General features: G+C 34.8%; 3 protein-coding genes and 1 long non-coding RNA gene across 9 annotated transcripts; 1 reads left to right on the forward strand and 3 right to left on the reverse strand.

Annotated features, from left to right (window-relative positions):
• The first annotated feature begins 268 nt into the window (after positions 1-268).
• LOC143151878 (uncharacterized) lies at positions 269-1607 on the forward strand. Of its 3 annotated transcripts, XR_012993457.1 has the most exons (3): positions 269-529; positions 608-958; positions 1455-1592. It is a non-coding gene; the product is annotated as an uncharacterized LOC143151878 (long non-coding RNA). The 3 variants fall into 3 exon arrangements; XR_012993456.1 differs by having other exon boundaries at positions 271-958; positions 1470-1607; XR_012993455.1 differs by having other exon boundaries at positions 271-958.
• Vps15 (vacuolar protein sorting 15) lies at positions 954-7785 on the reverse strand. Of its 3 annotated transcripts, XM_076321344.1 has the most exons (17): positions 7246-7771; positions 6801-6981; positions 6589-6732; positions 6179-6333; positions 5916-6106; positions 5086-5819; positions 4705-5013; positions 4252-4635; positions 3855-4169; positions 3458-3787; positions 3230-3380; positions 3033-3146; positions 2772-2964; positions 2522-2687; positions 2171-2441; positions 1758-2088; positions 954-1591 (listed from the first exon to the last, which is right to left on the reverse strand). In XM_076321344.1, the coding sequence occupies exons 1-17, from the start codon at positions 7335-7337 to the stop codon at positions 1363-1365; spliced, it is 4290 nt and encodes a 1429-aa protein (XP_076177459.1). In that variant the 5' UTR covers positions 7338-7771; the 3' UTR covers positions 954-1362. The 3 variants fall into 3 exon arrangements, 2 of the variants coding, with proteins under 2 accessions (XP_076177459.1, XP_076177460.1); XM_076321345.1 differs by lacking the exon at positions 7246-7771 and having other exon boundaries at positions 6589-6725; positions 6801-6911; XR_012993452.1 differs by lacking the exons at positions 954-1591; positions 1758-2088; positions 2171-2441; positions 2522-2687 and having other exon boundaries at positions 2824-2964; positions 3033-3142; positions 7246-7785.
• A 7627-nt stretch (positions 7786-15412) lies between these two features.
• LOC143152021 (uncharacterized) lies at positions 15413-19273 on the reverse strand. Its single transcript, XM_076321659.1, has 7 exons — positions 19076-19273; positions 18811-18973; positions 16985-17220; positions 16741-16919; positions 16426-16651; positions 16195-16367; positions 15413-16118 (listed from the first exon to the last, which is right to left on the reverse strand). Exons 1-7 carry the CDS (start codon positions 19271-19273, stop codon positions 15980-15982), a joined length of 1314 nt encoding a protein of 437 aa, XP_076177774.1. The 3' UTR covers positions 15413-15979.
• LOC143152020 (uncharacterized) lies at positions 19270-20363 on the reverse strand. Of its 2 annotated transcripts, none has more exons than XM_076321657.1 (3): positions 20248-20363; positions 20093-20158; positions 19270-19704 (listed from the first exon to the last, which is right to left on the reverse strand). In XM_076321657.1, exons 1-3 carry the CDS (start codon positions 20344-20346, stop codon positions 19390-19392), a joined length of 480 nt encoding a protein of 159 aa, XP_076177772.1. In that variant the 5' UTR covers positions 20347-20363; the 3' UTR covers positions 19270-19389. The 2 variants fall into 2 exon arrangements, with proteins under 2 accessions (XP_076177772.1, XP_076177773.1); XM_076321658.1 differs by lacking the exon at positions 19270-19704 and adding an exon at positions 19848-20001.
• Positions 20364-20480: the final 117 nt, after the last annotated feature.

Genomic DNA, 20480 nt, shown 5'->3' on the forward strand with positions numbered 1-20480 from the left:
GATCTTAAATACACGTAACAATAAGTTTGTTAATTACTTATCAATAACATTTTATAATTTACAGTAATTTGTATTTTAGCGAAAAACTATTAGGTTCCGGTTCGATCGATAAATAATAATCATTTTGAGCGCGATTTTTCTGTTTACGTCATCAAGAAGAGTATTGAACAATAGCAGGCAGATGTACGTGTATACCCGTATGTGTATTTACAACTCTGGATTAATGCGTTTCTTTCTTGGCGGTAGGGCAGCTTGGTGTATAAAACAGCAGTAAGCATCCAGCATCTCTCCATTGGGAGAGTGTACTCGTTCCGGCAACTACAGCTCAAACCTTCCATTAAAAGTTCAAAAAGACTGTACAAGTAGTGACAGTCAAATATCCGCGTAAGAAATTGTCACCCGGGCTAGTTAATCGACGGAGAGGTGTCACTAATCGGTTTGTTCAGAAAGTGTGAAGTTCGAAAGTAAAAATAACGAGATCGTCAAATACATGTCACGGCAGCTAGTTGTCCAGGTTTTTAGCATGAAAGTTCGTAACGTTTGACTCCACATTGCTCTCTAATTGTTCATGTGTTTACGCGCACAATTCACCCAAATTTCTCTCCAGATATCTGCCGATTCTTAGAGACTTACAGAAATAAGTGTGCACATTGTGTGCTCAAAATGAAAATTTTGTTCGCATTTTTATTCTTGATCACCACTGTGTTCGCGGCGCCGTGGTTCGAGATTCTTTTCGGTGAACAATCCCGATACGATTACCCAACAACGGATCATAGAAATCAGCAGTTCAGGCGACGGCAAGGAAAAGGAGGAAAAGAAAGGTGGAAGGAAATCTGCAGGACAATAAATCCTGATCCTTACGCGTTCCCAGGCCGAGCCCCCTATCCTGCTGCACCAGTTTGTCCTTGGTGATGAGCCGATCTTACAGTTCATCGAAAAGAACGGATCGTAGAAACGGGTAAAAAATATGAATTTATTGTAATCATATCAGGGAGTACGAATATATATATATCCATTACTTATGAGTATTTCAGTCGGTATGCAAGTTACCTATTGAACTAACGAAATAGAAATACATAGTACACACCTTTCCAATATAAATTACATATCAAAAGCAACAATTTACATGACGCATTCGTCTGTACACCGATTGTATAATTTTTTTAGCGTGTCCTCCACGTTTAATCGTTACTATTATACTAACTCTAAATCTAAGTATCGTTAATTTACTACTCTCGTATATTATACAGTAAAGTAAAATTGGATTTGTTTCCTCTGGAATAGATGTTTGAGACGTGTTAGAAAAATTTTTACACCGTATGTATGCATCATTGAAACGCGATACGAAGCAAACGATTACAATCATTTCCAAACTTGTATCAACCCGTCCATACTACCGGTGAGGATACATGTGTTCGACATTGCTACAGCTGAAATTGTATCATGATGTCCAGATGGCGGTGTTTCAGGACCTTGGCCACCTTCCTCAGAATTTCTTGCACGGACGCTGCTGCTTCCCCCTGATGATGGAGTGGGACCACCGCCAGCTAAGACCTCTTGTACCACGTTTGTTCCATCTATCAAACGTTGCCTGAAGAATGTCAGAAATGCTCTATCACTAGTGATATAAACGGTGCCATGTTAAATTTAAATTTGTATTGATAATTTGTACAATATAGTTAGAGCGTATACCTAATGAAATAAATAAAGTACATCGACGTAAAAAAAATGGTATCATTTTATACATAAATACTCACTCGTATGCTAATGAATTTGGTGGAATGACATCATTGGCTGCTGGCAGTGCAACGTACGATTCATTGGGAGTATTTAAATCCCAAAAACGTAATCGCATGTCGCTACCACCAGCCAACAGAAAACCTGAACAATCGATACACGCAGAATACATTGCATACACGCTGTGACCACCTTGAGAATGACTGAGCGGTGGTGCACTTGACGCCCAAAGGACCATTTGTCGAAAATCAGTTTCAAGGTTCCACATTGAGATTTCATTGTTACCCTGTACCGCCGAAATTATCCACGAGTGTTCTGTTGGATGAGTGATCACCTTTCTCACTCTCGCGCCTGAGATAATACATGTTTTGACAAATTTTAATTCAAGTTCAAGAACTTATGCTACGTAAATTTTATGCAGTTACAAATTTACCTGTGGGATGTTTAATACTTGTTATTGGTAATTGAAATCGTAAGTCCCAACACGTGTGCATGCCCGAGGTTGTACCGAGAGTCAACCACTGTTGATAATTATTCACACAAAATGAGGTGATCAACCCATGCCTTAGATCGTGTTCTAAACGCCACGTTGGGCCAGGGCATCGTAAGTCCCAACCTACTAACGATCCAAACAACGAAGCGCACACGAGGACCGATTGCGATCCAGAATCTAAATACTGCAGATCAACCAGACATCCTTCTTCCTATATGTAATGATTCGAACGGTATCAACATCGATGGTAAGAAGCAACCGATAGAATGACAGTGTGTTATGTATAATCACCTCAAGATCTAATTGTCTGCTTCCAATGACACTCAATTTACTGGAATTTGAGTCAATTCGTAAAACAAACACTGTACCCGATTGGCTACCAGAACTTGCTAACGACTGTCCCTGTTCGCATATAGCCAAACCAACTAGAGGTCTACTTCTATGCACGTAAGTTTGCCTGATGTAATTAAAATATATGTTACGCATAGCGTATTACATATTGAACAAGTATTATAACATAAAAATTTGGAGAACCATCTACCTAGAACGATTAGCTATGTTTCGACCTTCCATTTTACTGGCATCCCATATCTTAATAGATCCATCTGCAGAACTACTAGCAAATAAACTGGTATCTGGCACAGAAACTAGCCTATTTATTGCAGCTCTGTGTTCATGAAGATGTGCAACTGGTACTCCTCGAGGTCTCCACCCTCTCGGTAATAATCTTGAACCTTTCATAGATCATAATTATTTGCAATACATATTGATATTATATCTAAAATGTATAACAATTAATTACCAGTTTGCCATGCAATGTTATCGGCCCAATGCTGTGCTCTTAATGCTGCAGCGTGCTGTTCTTGCTTTCTGTATGTCAGTTGTCTCACTTCTAATCTACAAGGTGCACACCTGTCTAAGAAATAATAGAAAATTGTATTTCTTGTTATAGATAATAAGTCTAGACTAACAATACAGAGCATTTTTAGAAAAACATACATTGAATATATGAACGTTCGTGAAGAGAGTGATCATTTATACTGTTCATATCAGACAGACTGTGTTGTGGTGATAAATGTATATCTCCTCCGTGTAAACTTTGACTAGGACTTCCGCTACTTCCTGTCATATCTGACATTTTAACAGTGTGCTATGATATACAAACAAATATTAATTAATAATCTATGAAACTCAAATACTAAATTTAATTCTTATCTTTTAAATTACTTGAACATTGTCTTGAGCTGCGAACATTGTACGCCATTCTTGGTTCATTGTTGCATACGTGCCAACATTATCCGATGTCCTGCAATCCAATCGTTTAAATGGCGGGAGACCTAAATCAACTTTTGTGTCGGGATATAATATTACTATGTGATGTCGTATCCTATCTTTCATGGAACTCAATTCTAATTTCCCATCCATGGATTTAATGGTGCTTTGTTTCGCATCTACCGAACTGCGATATTTATTAATTTTCATTAAATGTGGTTGCATTATTAGTAGCTGGTCTTCGACAATTTCAGTCATCGACTCTGAACTCAATCGTCTAAAAAGCTAAAAATGTTTCGTTTATTTCTCTCGAAAATCATAGAACATATTTACAAAAGAACTCACAACTTACGTTTCCTAACGAAGTACTCATGTCACTATACTGCAATACCATTCCTTTCAGCGCTTCGGCTCGTCTCTGTTTAAGAACTTCAAACAGTTCTTCTATATCATTGTATTTTACAACAGAGTCATAAACAATTCTTGGTATGGGAGATACCAAGGCTTCCAATAATAAAATTTCTTTATCTATTTGAATTAATGGATGCATTAAATACGGTTTAATCATTGTTTGAACTTTGCATTGAACATCCACTAAGTTCAGTGTTCTTGCCGCGGCGGATATGAAACCAACAGTTGCGTGTCTTATCCATAAATTTGGATGAACCTATATGAAATTTTAGATTCCTGATATTTGACATTAAATTATAACATTCTTCAATCGTTAATATTGCTAATACAAAACTTACTAAAAAGACCATAGTCTCGTGTAAAAGTTGGTACAGAGCAGATTTATGTAAAAGGCCCAATTCCGTAAGAGTCGCCATTGCATTGATAGCCTTTGTCGTTACAAATTCCTCAGGATCTGCTAGTCCTTGTTGAAGAAGAGGCATAAGTATTGGACTACTATGCCAACCAACATAAGCAGCTACACCAACAATACATTCAAAAAATGAACCTCTCAATTCTTTGTCTTCTTTATCATTTAAAAAAGTAAGAACATGACTTAACAAAATGTCATTGGCCTTTTGTTTGCCAAAAAATACACAGAGTTTATTGATTCCACTTTCCATTAACGTTTGTTTTACTAAATTTTGAGGATCTGTTAATAACATGGACACAGATTGTTGTACCTAATAATATCACGGAATTTAGTATGTAACGTTCATAAACGCTGTTACAAAATTAATTTAATCGATTACCATTTCGTGCAGTGTCTGAAGCTCACTGTCGTAACTTGGTTTTGGACCTTCTTTATTGCCCAAATTAGATAAGTGGGAATTCTCCAAGTAACGTAGCGCAATATGAGCCAGATGTGCAATATTTTCGGCATAAGCAGCTCTAACAATAACTGCATCATCATGTGTGATATGTGCTAAACCTGGTAGAATATATTCTGGAAAGATGTTCACATCCGATGGTGGAATTGACTTTACAAGATGTAAACATTTTGTCAAAGTATGTATAGCCGATACCCTCACTCGTGGAGCAAGATCATGAACTAAATGAAACTGTAAAAAGTGTTACATAAATTTAATGTTAATATTCTTAATACTATGTATACTATTTATCAAAATGCTTACAATATAAGGCAAAATTCGATCCAATATTGTTTCATCTGATGTATTCTCAGCCAGTTCAAGTAATATTTCCAAACTTTGCAATTTCGATTGAGAATGATGTAAACCTCGTATACACGAGGTAACAAGTTGAGTTATAATGACCAACCCTTCTAGAGGCTCTGGACACAAAGTGGTTTTTTTCTCGCTTTCTACATTTAACTTGTGTTTTTCATCTTCAGGTACCTTAGCTTCTAACTGCTGGTTTCTTTGACTTTTGGATTTAATGTCTTGTATCGAAACAGTTTTTGTCTCTACTTGATTTAAATCACTTTTATCAAAACTTTGATCACTGTCTCCTTCCATGATGGTATTTTCTTTGCTATCGTCTTTAGTTAACTCTACACTATTTTCAAACTGGTTACTTTTCCAGCTCTCCGTAGCTTTTGTGTTGTTCTTCATTTTTTCATTATCCTCTGCTTTTAAAATATTAATAATATTACCAATATCTTTCTTTAGCCTATTTATTTTTTCATCGGGTGACAGAATGGGAGCAGCAGAGAAGATAAGCATATAAGATTGTAGAAACGAATAAAAATATTCTGGAAATATTATTCTACGAGCCTGAGACAAATAAATTTCAGCACTTTTTCTATTTCCTGGATTCCTTTCTAGCATAGATGCAAGTAGCTCACGTATTCCTGAATCTTCAATTGTATCCAAATGCTTGCTTACTGAATATTCATTGTTCCTATATGCTTAATATACCATAATAAATTAATCTCTAAACATTTATTCACAGTAATATCATATACAAGAGTTATACACAATCTTTATATACATAGTACACACACCTAATAGTTGAGAAAAGTCAAATGGTGGATGTCCTTCGTTATACAATTCTGTTAAGGCGCAGCCTGCAGAAAAAATATCCATCATTGGGTGCAAATCACCTGTCTTTAACTCTTGTTCCGATAATAATAATGTATTGCTTAATTCTGAAGATAATGTTTTCACAAACCGTTCGGGAGCTATATAACACGTTCTGAAATATTCAAGTAAAATCATTATAGCACAATAATTAATAAGGATGTTTAATATGAAACATATTTTGTACCTTCTCCTAGATGTGTCAAAAAAATATGAAAAATCAGCAGGATTATCTTCGGGCAAATAAGTTGGTTTAAAACTTGCAAAGTCTGTGAGTAAAATCCAATTCCAACTGGTTATCATAATGTTTTCTAGTTTTATATCACCATGGCAGACTCCATACTACAGTGAAATGAGAAACAATATTTTTATTTCTTTTTTCTGCAAAACTTATCAATGGAGTCAGAACTGTAGATATATTCATTGTTCGATGCTCTGTAAAGCACTGTAACATATTCTTTTGACAGCTAACAATTAGTTTTCAATGTAACTGAAACTTTATGATACAACTACTTTACTTATGAGATATGAACTGTTTAATATAATATTTTTAAATAATAGAATGTTCAATTTGTAATGCTTTATGTGTTGTTTTACCTTATGAGCTTGATGCAATGCGTACAAAACTTGAAAGGTAATCCACTTTTTTTCTATACTTGTTAAAAATGGTCTGGTGCTAATTCTATCATAAAGAGAATATTTTACATATTCCCTCATTATTGATCCTGATTTTTCTGTGAGCTAATATAAATGTACAATTGCCTTTAAATACATTTAAAACCGTAACATATATTGAAAAAAGTACTTACAATCATTCTTTGAAAAGGTAGACAATTTACAGCAGATGCTAATTTAGATCTAATTTCTTCAAGTTTGTCTTTATAAGCAGATAATGGCAGAGTTGGGTCATGAATAGCAAAAACCTTAACTACAATAAGACCTTCTTGGCTCCTGGCTCGAGCCACTTTAAAAAATCTAGTACTTCCTAAGCTGTAAATGTTTAAAGGAACACTGTTAAAGACAAATATGCATAAAAATGATAAAATTAGATAACATACACTTTGTACAGCTCATTCTAAATATTCAATCATCCTAATGTGTACAAAATAGAGAATAATATAATATTTCTTCTGAATAAAAGAAAATGTTTGAATATTTCCATTTACATTTAATATGTTGAGTGAAATTTTGACAGAATATAGGTTGGTACAAAAACTGATTTTATTCTCACACTCAATTAATCAAACTACTTACTTTACATCGAATAATAAGTCACTATGGTCCGTCAAATAGTGTTCCACTGGAAATATTTGACTAGGCGCGATACCCACTAACTGATTTCCCATTTTATAAATCAACGTTTATTTAAAAACTGATGTATTTGCAAGTAGCATTCATTTTGTGCCAACTTCATTCACTATATTACAATACAATGTGGCCATTCATTGCATGTCTCATACAAACTTACTAGATATAATATTTATATTATTTATAATTATTATCAAATTAAAACTAATCACAAATCTAGCATCCCTGATTTCTATTGTAGTTGCACGTAAAATTTATGAGAATCATAGCTTGTGGCCTTATGACTATCAATAAAATGAAATATAGATAATTTTCAACAACACTGGTAACAATATTAGAATGCAGTTCAACTTGTTGCCACGTTCGCAATGAAAAATTTATATTATCAACCACGCTGTTCAATGATCATTTTGTCACAGTCCAGAAGAAATATGACATAGGCGTTGCAGCGAAAACTTTTTCGTGTATAGATATTATAGCCTCACATACAGATGACATATAGAATAGAGATTTCATCTCACGGGAATTGGTGTCAGACGATCTGAAGTACCGATATCGTAAAATTTCAATGGTTTTGACGTGACCTCTTTGTTAAAAACCGGTGATTCCAGAAACTATATTCAACTGACCGAAGTCGGTAAAGATAGTAAACGTAGAAAGCTCGTGCCTGTATATCAGGTGAGTTGTGGTTTTATCAAATCTACCAATTTCAGAAAATATTGTAATAATAACGATTTCATTCATTATCGCAGATGGAAATTGGAACATTTTATCAACACAAAACTAAAAATATTGTCAAAGTAACTGAATAAAATTTACCAAGTCGCATTTATTCAAAGTTACCTATTCTTAACTTGTATTCTAAGGAAGAAGCAATTTAACGCCCTCGAAAAAGCCAAAATAGACCTTGAGTCGCCATCTGACGATGTAAATAGGAATCATTCCTCGACAAACTTGGCCCAGTAGCCGCAGATGGCGCCACCACCTAGGGAAACGCAACGACTGAAAATGCAAGGGCTTCGTAAAATGGCTATAACTTCGTTAAAAATCGCCTCATTTTAATGCTGTTGCACTTATTCGAAGGGCAAATGATTACTCTATCCTCCAATTTGGCCAATAATATACTAACTCTTTTTTTATTTCTCATTGTCTGACCATACACCTGCAATTCTACTTGTCTAACCATACGCTCGCGTTTCCACTGTCTGAATTCTACGTTGCTACAGTAACGAAGGAAAGGCAAGGATTGAAAATGCAAGGGCTTCGTAAAATAGCTATAACTTCGTGAAAAATGACGCGAGTTCAATGCTGTTGCGCTTATTTGAAAGGGAAATGAACAGGCAGAATGAAACTTTATCTAGCCTAGATATACCGATGTACACTAAAATCAAACTAGGTCTATGGTAAAGCCTACAAGAAAGACCGCAGCTATTCGCTCATATTATTTTGTATGTAGCTAATAATTGCATTATTCTGCTACAGGCGATGCAATTAGTAATCACATACTAAATAATATAGATTGCCCAGGTCTCACCACGTGGAGGTTGCTGCGTGTAGAGACCTACCCTAACCCTACCCAACCACCCTCCATTTACACAGAATTTTGATTTACAACTTTCCTAATATAAAGTTTCATTCTGCATTTTCAGTCGTTGCGTTTCCCTAGGTGGTGGCGCCATCTGCGGCTACTGGGCCAAGTTTATCGAGGAATGATTCCTATTTGCACCGTCAGATGGCGACTCAAGGACTATTTTGGCTTTTTTCTCTTTTAATCGCTGTTTAACATAAATACCCTGGTAATTGGGGTATTTGAGACGCTAAGAACGTATCAATACATATTATAGAATCAGTAGCAACTGGAGACCTGCATAAATTATCATTAATTTTTATATATTATTTCAAATCTATTTTATAGGCCAGAGTTTGTCGAGAAATAGTTTCAGTTTGTATAATGAGATGGCGCCAGTCATTTCCATATAACGACATTACAGATTACTTATTCGTATATTATGTACCAAAATATGATACAGATTTGTAATGTTGGTGCATAGAAATTGGTAGTGTCATCTAACCACTAAAAGGGGAACTATGTGTGTAGAAACTTGGACGATTCGTCGTCGGGAGCGCTGGATAAGAGTTTCTATCGTTTATCGCCAGTAGCGATATTGCTAAACTGCTCAAATTTTTCGTAAATAAACTATTTTAGCAAAATGCAACACGATAAACTTTCTCTTTTCCTCGGTAAACAATTTTGTTTTTACTTGTTATTCAATTAAACTTCTTTAGAAATGAAAACATTACAATATCTGTAGACATCTCAGGACTATTGGAATGTTATTGTAATAATTATTTTATACACTGTGAAATAGGTCCTTCCACGATTTCGTTAATTCTTTTTATCATATACACGCATCTAAATTATTTAAGTTTTACTTTATACCAAAAATTTAAACTTACATCTTATACATTTCATACGAGAAAGTGAATATAGAATTATACATATTCACATTATCAACTAATTATCATTAAGTTTTACTAGAATTATTAATCATTTTAGTTCGTAACTTTTTGAAATTAATTTCATTTAAGAACAATAAAATCCTTATCTTCCTTCGATAATCACCGTTGTAAGAAATTACGTAAGAAGAAACTGGAGTTAAATAGATGATATCGTATCGTTATAATTACATGGATTTCTACTTATCGTAGTAATTAAATAATGTTATTTATGACGTCGCATTAACATCTTGGAAGCGCATTATACCCTACACTTTGTATTCTATTAGATTATATTCTATCATGGTTAATATATTACGTGTCTAGAATCTCTTGTTTGATGTCTGGTACCTGTTTTATGGATCATTGAAATGGACCAAATCATTTTTCAAGATTAACGATATCGCTGTGACAGTCATCTTGTAATAAAACCGTTTTGAAGTTAATTAAATTCTTCGTTTGAAAATTGTTTAATAGCGATACTTCTTTACCAAAATTCAATTATTTATATATCATAGAAACTTATAAAAGTAGTTTTACAATTACACGACAACAAGTTATAAAAGAGAGTAAGCGGAAACAATTGATGTTGTACGAATCGTTGACTTTCTTCACTGAAAATGCGTACCAGAGTTACGTAAATACACGCGTTATTGCGATAGTATAACAATTATTACCCTACTATAAGTAAAAAATAATAGTAAGTTTCGATTATTGTGATTTACGAAAGAGGAAAAGTACAAAGAAAAAAAGAGAAAAGATACTTAAACACTTTATTGCTTACAACGTAGTTGTGTTTTCAAAAGATGGATGCAGCTAAATTCTGCTGATCGCAGAATTTGTTCTTATCAAGCAAGTTTATTCAAACAGATAAATGTAACTGAAATATATAGTAATATCGTCATGAACATTGTTCATAGAAATTGATGATAAGAAAATAATGGACTATTTTTAAAAGCGTTTTGTCACTCGAAACTTACCGTTTAGTAAATATGTATCATCAAACACGATCGTAGTTTTCTTTCAGCATTCCATATTTGTATCTAATTACTCTAATTAAATATGGTTATATCTATATGTATTCGTTGTGAACTTTGATCACAATTAATAACTAATTATTTTTATCGTCTATAATGATTGAGATAAAGTGTAATTAGAATGAAGTCGGGAAAAACGTCGAATCTAGCGGCGTCCACAAAGAGAGCAACTCCATGACAGTGTCTATTATCACCATCTGTCCATGAATAGCTCTCTTCATAGCGCGCGCTCTTTACTGATACTCTTCGTTCCATTCCTCCATCATGATTTACAAAACTGACTAATTTCTCCCTATGTTATATTCGGGATCGAAATGACATATGTGCTACATTACTTCTATCCTCGATAAAAATCCTTACATTTTACAAGCAATACACTATACATATAAATATGATGTTTAATAGAGCTATTCAACTATTCGAAATATTCGAGTAATATTTCTAGAAGCTTGTAGAAAATTCAAGTGACTCGTAAAAGGTATTCCAAGCATTTCTAATTTTTTTTGAGTACTCAAGTAATATCCTAATACTGAATTTACATCATGATTCGAAAGTCATGTATCCAGTAGCATATTCATTAGGATATTAATGTAAATGCAGCACCAAACATTGATACCACTGTGGATCTGGATATTACCATTTTCGACAAAAGATTTAGTTTTATTAAAATGCGTATGTAGAATTGAATGTTAGCCGAGCAAATTGGTGAGTAAAAAGAAAATCCTGAAAGGTAGAAATTGTCGCCGTAGTAGAGCGTAACAGCTTCACTTGTTATCGGGAAGGTGCGAGCAGCCACCTTCCTCTTTAGCGCCGCCATCTGATTGCGCGGTAAACATAACCTCCGTACGTTAACTCGTGCCACGAGTTGTTAACACATCCTTCTCTTCTTCTCCATCCCAACGCGTTTGTTCGAACATTCGTGGCTAGAAAATACAATGAACTTCGAATTGAGATTTAATCGAAGAAACGGTGCAAAGATTACAACATTTCTTAATAATAGATTTCGGGTACCGTTAAGCGTTCGATACAAAGGGTCGAATTCCGAATCGATCGATTATTATATCAATAAGAGATAAGTTTGAATAATTTGCTTCGCCGATAACAGTTATCTGATACCACATGTCAGTAAAGAAAAGGTAACAATTATCACAAGGGTTTTCTACGATTTATAAAAATATTAAATTAACCAAAAAATCTTCAAAGATCAAAAATAAATCGAAAAATTTGTGACGTACACTCGCAATGTGAACGATCGGTACATTACCATTTAGTACATTACACGAGTAATTATGTTCCTGTCGGTTGTAATTATTACGTATTAACTAATTTTCAAATAAACTGAAAAAAATAAACGCTGGTACTTTCCCGATGGTAGCGTGATGGTCTTCTGTTCTATTTATTCAGTTGACATTTTCACTGGTTACAAGCAACTGCTTAAACAGACAAACATTTGGTCGAGCTGGAGCAATTTATTCGTATTTACATATTTCTCCTCCGTATCTTTCTCTTCTTTTTCTTATCACCCACAAGAATTCCTCAAAAGCGTGATTGTCACAACGCTGATAGTATCTTACTGTCAACTACTCATAAGTAAGTAGATGACAGTTAGTAAACTAATAATGTAAATTATGTACATATGAACCGAAGCATAAAATATTGCCACGGAAAACTTCAATTATACGGAATATACTTAAATATCATGTAAGCGTGTCATAAGTTAGATTTGCGTAATATCGCGATGAAATTTATGTTTTTTCCCGTCGTTTAGTCATGCAAAGAAAAATTTCACGAAGCTGCACAATGAAGTGTCCTTCACGATGACTCGAGAAATCAGAAAGAGAAGTATTACACTCTTTCTGTGCTCTTCTGTCGTACTCGCGAAGGATCAATAAAAACATTCGTTTGTTAAACCTGACGACAAATATCGAGTATCGTCTTTGAGAGAAGCCAACGATTGCACGTTATCAGCAGACGATGCGATAAGACGATAACGAGTTGACTCGTAACGTTATACCGAAAATCCTTTGGCAATAGCGTTTTTCTACGTAGCTTTTATGCAGCGTATTTGAAACGTAATTTCGAGACATAATCGCGGAATAAATTACAAGTTCATCATTGAAAGCTCCTCTTCTCTAAAAAAAAAAAAAGGAGAAGAAACGCAAAATTAAATATTACACGATATCTATTATTTCATTTTATAACCTTATATGATTTCACGCATACCTTTCGAGAACCTTTTCAAAAGAAGATTGTAAATCTGTCTTCACAAGATGAAAGAGAATAAACAAATTTTAGCCTATTTACCGACTCGAATGACGTTCCCGTTATCTTTTTCATTACATGCTTTATTCGTGGGAAGCACAGTTTTCTTGAAATATTGATTTAGAAATTTTAGCAAAATTTCCTTAAAGAAATGAATACAAATATAAGAAAATGTACGAGAAGAACACGAGAACTAAATCATTCTGAGATTCTTTGATCCGGAAATTGCAGCGGTACCAATGCACAAGGGATAGATCTAACTTCATTATCACAGCGATCATTACAATTTCATTATTAACGTCAACCTGTCTTTTGACGCGATACGTAATTAACAAGATAAAATTCAGCAAGGTGCTTCGATCGGATACGCGCGTTAATTTAACATTGTATCCGATCAAACTAGTATTATAGCGGAAAATACACCCACATTAAGACGGAATGTTATTAATTATTGATCTATGTTCTCAGAATTTAGAATGGAATGATCTGCTCATTTCACCAAATGGATAACATAGACCTCGGGAAATTTTACGATAGTTACATACAGTAAGACGTAATAGCAAATATAGTTTATCTAAAAGAATGTCGGAGCTTCCTCTTGGAGCTTTCCTTATAAACATATGTATGTATATAAGAAATTGGAATGTATTTAAGATTCGGAATAAACTTGCTAAAGGATTAAAAACGTATTTATATTATAGAAATGCTTTAGAAAATCAAAATTCTTTTCGATTAGAATATTCCTAAGGAGCAATATTGTTCTTACTTTTATTTATTATGTATTATTCATCATGAATGTCAGATATAAATTTTTTTGTTGTAAAATACACTTTTATAGTTATTTAAAAGATATTGTTCTCGGGACATCGCCTCACAACGAATATCTTCAGTGGCTGAAAATTCAATATTGTTTTCGCGGTCGCCGTAAAAGTTTCATTGCCCGTGTACGTACGTTACATAATCATCGTTTCAGGCGCGAAGCTAACGTTGTGTGTTCTCTAGCAGCAATTATACCCCTCGAATTTACACATGAAAAGGCTACGACACGAAGAATTCCAGCCGCGACTGCACGAGGTTGTGCGGACTGATCGGCGCTGAACGTGCGCTCCTTCGTCGGAATAAAATTTTCCGTTTTTTTCTAAAACTCTTTGCGCAAACGACCACAATTGATAGTTCACCAACCAGTTTGTTCGATTCCTTTCTTAGTGCAAGAAAGGAAAGAAGATAACCGACTTTTAAGACAAACTCTTCCACCGGACCTCTGCGACTTACCTGATCGCTATCCCCAGTACCGAAACACACCTGGTCGCGGTAGACTTCCGGATGAACGTGCATTCCGCTCGACGATTTCTTCTGGATGCACGTCCTCGTCGGAGGACAAGAAGCGGAGGAATAACCGAAAACGAGGAACGTACAATGAACTAACGAACAGAAGGAGAGAGGGATGAAGGGATGGAGGGCGGTTGAGAAGAAAGGAGAGAAAGAAAGAAAGAAAGAAAGAGAGAGAGAGAGAGAGAGAGAGAGAGAGAGAGAGAGAGAGAGAGAGAGAGAGAGAGAAAGAAAGAGATATGAAACCGACAAACAACTTTTGCAGAACAAACGAACGAAGAGGTTCAAGAACGAATGACGTGGATGTCTCTCCGGGCCGACTCATATACTCTACCTGCGCCGTCTGACGTCACGGGTATGCTTCTTATCAAGCAGGAGCACCAACACCTGTAAGCTCGCACCTGTGCGGCGAAACTTAACGCCCATGGGAACGCCCTGGGCTAAATTTTCGTATGAAAGAAGCCTTCAACAGTAGCGACGCTGTGATTAATGTGTTTACCGCGAACCCCTTTAATTTGAAATCGTACCGGATACATTTCCTAATCCTCCTATAGATATAAAATTTAAGTTTCGCGAAAATAGGCTAAAATCGTTACTACCTTGAAAGAACCGTATGGATCGTAAAATCTGAAAAATTAAGAAAACCAAAAAATTAATAATACTACCGGACCAAATAAAAATGCATGGTTTACGGAGATGATTATTTAGAAAATACCAGACTCAAATATAAGAAACATATCGACACTTGGGAATGGATTTTATCGTTCAAAGAATTCTATAACGACTTCTCTGTTTCCATGGACGATTTCTTTAGATGTTCACTGCATACATCTTTTTCGCACCAAATGTAATAGGACAAAATAAATACTCGTTCTTGACGTGTACTTTATACCCTACTTTACCGAAAGTATAACACTAAACACGATAGAATATTGATACAGTTTATCTTGGCCACAGGAAAAGTTTCCTATTTCCCCGATATTGCGACTTCAAAAACCAATAAGTTCCGCAACGAATGTAATCAGGTTCTCAAAATCTTGGGAAACGGAATGAATTTATAACTTGTAGAACTGGCGAGTGATATCAATATGCAAGAGGAAACGCGGTAGTTCGGGTAAACACAGTGTACGTAAAACGGAAAAGGAGGCAGAATACGAAGAGATAGAAACGGAACACCGTTGCACCGACGATGTCACGCGCGTTTACGTGGAGCGTTGCACCTTATCTCGTGTCCCATTTACATCATCGCGGTCGGTTTTGTAGTTCTTACACAATTCTAATCGGAAGGAACTAACAACAGGCATCGATCGTCGTTTTATTACTCGAAGCCATTACGTTTCACTCTGTGAATCGTACGATAGAAAATTTTCTAAATCTTGTTTGAATACAGCCACGACATTAACTATCGGTTTCATTTCAGTTTACTTAAACCAGTTCTAATTCCGGGATCACATCGTGATTATGGAGTGGCTGCCAACGATAGGTGATGGTTTATCCCTAAGATCGAACAATATTTTTGTAATGTTCAACAACGTTTTACCGTTTAGCGTCTTAAATCACTTGCACGCGTCCTGAAATGTTTTTCTAACTTGATCGAGCATCTGCTTATACGTCGCAAGATCCGAGACTTTCTCCTGTTGCACTGTATCTAATCTCACTTTCAATACGAGACATTCTTCCTGAAGTAATTCCATTCTGTACGATGCAATTATTATTATTGAAACAAATAAAAGGTATGTCTCGTTTTCACAAAGATTCTTTCATAGCTTACTTAAACCTCGCCTGTTCCACATCGATCAATTCATCGTTGGCCTTTAATGATCTAGGCAACAGCCTCGCTTTGTATCCCGTATCGATCTTCACGGTTCCCACTCTTTCCATCTCCAATTTGCGAAGTTTCAATTCCAATTTCGCCGATTTGTTTCTTTCGTCGCGCAAAGAGTTCTGCAACCCCACGATGAAGAATCATACAATTCGTCTTAATTTGTAATAAAAAGCTTACAGAAAGTATATCAGTATCGCTTCTCTCCTTATCCAATCGCCTATTCAGTACAATTACTAATTCTAATAATCTCTCCCTTTCAACCTCAGCAGCAAGAGCCAGCGTTACATATTCGTTCGGTTCCCACGAACTTCTAAAACTGTGCGGAGGGCTACCATCGTTGAAGGTATCCGGCTGAATGGTTCTCTGGACTTTAAACGGCCCGATACTCGAGACTGTTCCGTCTCTAAAATTAATATTACGCTCGGTCAGGTACCGATTGATGATCTTAAAGAAGACACAGATGATGATAAGTATCACAAATAGTTTTTGAACCTCAATTTATCGATCTCGATCTCCCGTTCCTCCAATCTCTTCCGCAATCGATCGATTTGAAGCTGTGCGGATTGCAAATCATTCTTCAGGTTTATACACTCGCGTTCGTTCTTATCTTCTCTGCTCTTCATATTTGTTTCGCGTTCCTCATGCTTTATCTCCATGGTCTTCAGTCGATTCTACGAATTTTCCACGCGTTAGATTTCAAAAAGGGCAAATGAGTCCAACTATGTCGTCTACTTACAGTAAGCATTTCAATCAAACGATCATCGTGAGACCTTTTTTCGTTCAGTACCGCAATATTTCCTTTCATTATATTCAACTCATGTTCCAATACTTTGATTCTCGCCTTCGAAGCTTCCGACTTTCTCTTGTAACTTTCAATAGTGATTTCGGACTGTCGAAGCTGTTTCGCCGAATTTTCGATTTGTTGTCGCCTTTCTTTCTCGGCGTTCCGAAGATTGGCTAAATTCTTTCGACCTACGAAGAGTAAGAAAGACGAATGTAAAGTTTTATGAAGCATTTTGAATCTCAAATTATGCAGCGATTTTTATGCTATATCTACGAAAAGCTCGAATTATGTGTATATATATATATATATATACCGAGCGTAATTATATATATATTTCTTTTTAGACTAATAACTAAGTGAGTACGGTTATTAAGTTCTGAAAGATAGATTCAAAATTGTCTAAATTCAACGGATAGTACATGAACATTACCTTGTACTAATATAATATTTAATAACAAAATCATAATTTATTGCGGATTTGCGTATTTATAAATAAAACGTGTAAAGTATGATCGGTGAAATGATAGCACACTTTCAAAAATAAAACGTTTATTTAACAAAAATGGAACAAATTGAAAAAAGTACATTATTTTTTATTATTTGGTAGTGTGTAGGTTCTCTCTTATTTTCGATTACTTTTATGAATTTACTCCATTCTTCTCTGAAGCATACTTTTTATTCATTAATGTTTTAAAATTGCCTACTTTCTCTATAGAAATTTTTTCGCTTCCTCTTTTTGTAAGTGGTAATAGTAATAATAAAAGCTGTCTGAACCATCCAGATTTAATCTTTCCTCGTCTGTAAATATAATTCTTCGCTATTTCTTCTTTCACTGTACATGTCATTTCGCAAAGCTGACGCGATCCTCCCTATCAATGCAGATTTGTGTTTCAGTGTTTGACGTATAACATTCTTAACATGTCTGGAGTATACGACGAATGTTTCGAGGAATAGTGAATTTTGACCCTAGCTTATCAAGAAATTTCACATAATGTGAGAATCACACGAATTTGATGCAACCAGCAAAACGGTACGTTTTTCACAAGCAAAAATCTACGCGGAAGATCTTCCTTGTACCATAATTACAATAAATATTTCTAATACTTCTAAGGCTAACTGTCTACGCAACATTATGCTTGCGCAACTCAAAATACAAAAAGAAAACACTAAGGAATTCAACAGGAAAACTTAAATGTGCTATTATTTCGCCGGCCCCTCACACAAGGAAGAACAGCATATGATTTTTACGAAATTTGAAAATTTTCGTTCGTTTTCTAACAAATGAGGTTTCCTAGAGCGAAACATACTGAAAACATGCGATAAATGTTTATTGCCCCTTCCCATCTTTTCTAGCAGAAAACATATTTCTAGAATTATATATTAAATAATATATACGTAATACATCGAGCAAATTTTTCAAATTCGTTACATGGGGAGGACAAAGCTAAGACAACCAGTAGCGTATCACCCTACATGCGCGTACTTCGAGTCTCCGTATCGCGGAGGACTAAAAATGTTAAACCAAGAACATCCTTAAAAAAATATTATTTAAAAATTTTTAAAAAGTAGCCATAATAAGATTGCGCTTTGAGAAACTCTCCAATGTTTAATCAAACATTTACTTATTTAATAGCATCATTCCCTTTGTTTTGTGATCTAGATTTGCTCCTTAAAATATCAACGTCCAGTAAACAATTATTCTGTATTAATAAATTGCATTCTTACGACCAGTTTTAGTTTTGTTTAAAAGCGGGCAAAACATTCAACGAATTTAATACCGATGGGTGTCTTCTGGATTCCTTCATAATCCGACAATTTTAATCGCAACTCCGTTACTTTTTGCTGCAACAAACGAATATGCTCGGCTCTTCCTCGCCATCCACACGATTGATTCGATAGATTATTTAAATTCACGTTCTCGCCCACTTCACTGCACAGTAACTATGTTTACATCTTAAAAAGTTGTCATATTTTTCGCAATTCAAGCGTTTAGAGATTTACCGAGAAAATATTGCAACATGTCCGATATACGAAAATACGTACCTTATGCAGTTTGTTAATTTCTTGCTTAAAATTAATGCAAGTATTTTTAGACTCGTATAATTTTGTTTGAGTTTGCTGCAACTTCTCGATTAGGTGTTTCATCCGATCTTTGTCCTCCTTCGTCTGACTGTTCTTGGTACCTTTGTCAAGGATACTATCCTGGATCTCGATTATGTTATTTATAATGATGAAATACATTATAATATACGTTCAGAAAAAATTCCAAACTAATGTTTATCTCTTTTTCGTTTGGCAAATTCTTTCTATCGTTTCTACAAAGGTTGCAGAATGTCACGAGTACGATTTAGAAATGTTTAATACAACTTACTCTCTTCAGAAGAGTCAACCGTTTGTGAGCGTCTCCTTTCATATATTTCATTCTTCAACTTGTTCTTTTCGTTGGTTAAATTAAATTCAAGATTTTTACACTTAGATTTGAGAACTTCGATTTCAGCCGTTTGCTCTCTACATCGTTTGCTAAGCTCAATTATCTTCGCGGCAGCGTTCTCATTAGATTTACCCAAAATTGTCGTCGCTTGAACGGTTTCCACAGTTCCCCGCTTCTTCTGAATCTTTTCTTCCGTTTCATTCAGTGCTCGACGTAAACAACCATTTTCGGCAGTCAGATCCTGTCGTTTATTTCAATAAACTCGTTACAATTATTACAACAATAAATTTAAATCTCGGGTTGTTAATTATCATTACGTAATGCTCTTCTTTAATTAACAATGATAAATAAACAATTCTTTTTAGGGAAGACACGCATAAAGAATTAAATTTCAAGCAAAAATCATATTTTTCCTTTTCATTAATTGCTCTGTATGATACTAATGTACATTTCACGTGTAAATATTAGAATACTACTTAATGATACGTTTATATTGTACAAAATCTATCTTCTTCCAAATTAGTGCACTGGGTAAATACTGTTGAAAAATAATTTTCTAAATGAAGTAAGAAGTAAAATATTTTTCTTATACAATTTATCCTTTAATAGCGTGACCAAATTCTGATTACCTGAATCCGATTCCGTAAAAATAGATTTAATTCTTTCGGAAAAATAATGTGATCGGGTAACTTTTCCTGAGAGAGATAAAAAAATATTTTTTTTTTACAATTAAGCATAATTAACATGTAAAAAACAATTCTTGCATATAATATCAATACTGTACCTCTGTGAACTCGTTTGTCCGTGAAATTAATGCTTCAAAATCTAGGGAATCATTCGTTAGATTTTGTGTAATCATGTGCTTGACTTCCGATTTTGACATTTTTTATAATAAATAACCAATCTTACTTAACCTCTCTTGTATAATAAAGTGAAATTATAGTTTTTTTACTTGTAACATATTATGATCGTATTGCAAATAAAAATCTATACTTTTAATGGTATGAAAATCGTTTA

Source organism: Ptiloglossa arizonensis, chromosome 10, assembly GCF_051014685.1.
Source record: "Ptiloglossa arizonensis isolate GNS036 chromosome 10, iyPtiAriz1_principal, whole genome shotgun sequence".
NCBI classification, from domain to species: Eukaryota; Metazoa; Arthropoda; class Insecta; order Hymenoptera; family Colletidae; genus Ptiloglossa; species Ptiloglossa arizonensis.

Bases quoted from the DNA above. Each gene is read 5' to 3' on its own strand.
- LOC143152020 (XM_076321657.1), bottom strand. From the start codon at position 20,346: ATGTCAAAATCGGAAGTCAAGCACATGATTACACAAAATCTAACGAAT. The intron at 20,159-20,247 runs GTACAGTATTGA...TATCTCTCTCAG, and splicing joins GGACAAACGAGTTCACAGAG to GAAAAGTTACCCGATCACAT. The intron at 19,705-20,092 runs GTAATCAGAATT...AATAAACGACAG, and splicing joins TTTTACGGAATCGGATTCAG to GATCTGACTGCCGAAAATGG.
- Vps15 (XM_076321344.1), bottom strand. From the start codon at position 7,337: ATGGGAAATCAGTTAGTGGGTATCGCGCCTAGTCAAATATTTCCAGTG. The intron at 5,014-5,085 runs GTAAGCATTTTG...CACTTTTTACAG, and splicing joins ATCGAATTTTGCCTTATATT to TTTCATTTAGTTCATGATCT. The intron at 4,170-4,251 runs GTAAGTTTTGTA...AATTTCATATAG, and splicing joins ACGAGACTATGGTCTTTTTA to GTTCATCCAAATTTATGGAT.
- LOC143152021 (XM_076321659.1), bottom strand. From the start codon at position 19,273: ATGTATTTCATCATTATAAATAACATAATCGAGATCCAGGATAGTATC. The intron at 17,221-18,810 runs GTATTAAATTCG...TACTCTTCGTAG, and splicing joins AATCCAGAAGACACCCATCG to GTCGAAAGAATTTAGCCAAT. The intron at 16,652-16,740 runs GTTCAAAAACTA...TATTAATTTTAG, and splicing joins ATCGAGATCGATAAATTGAG to AGACGGAACAGTCTCGAGTA.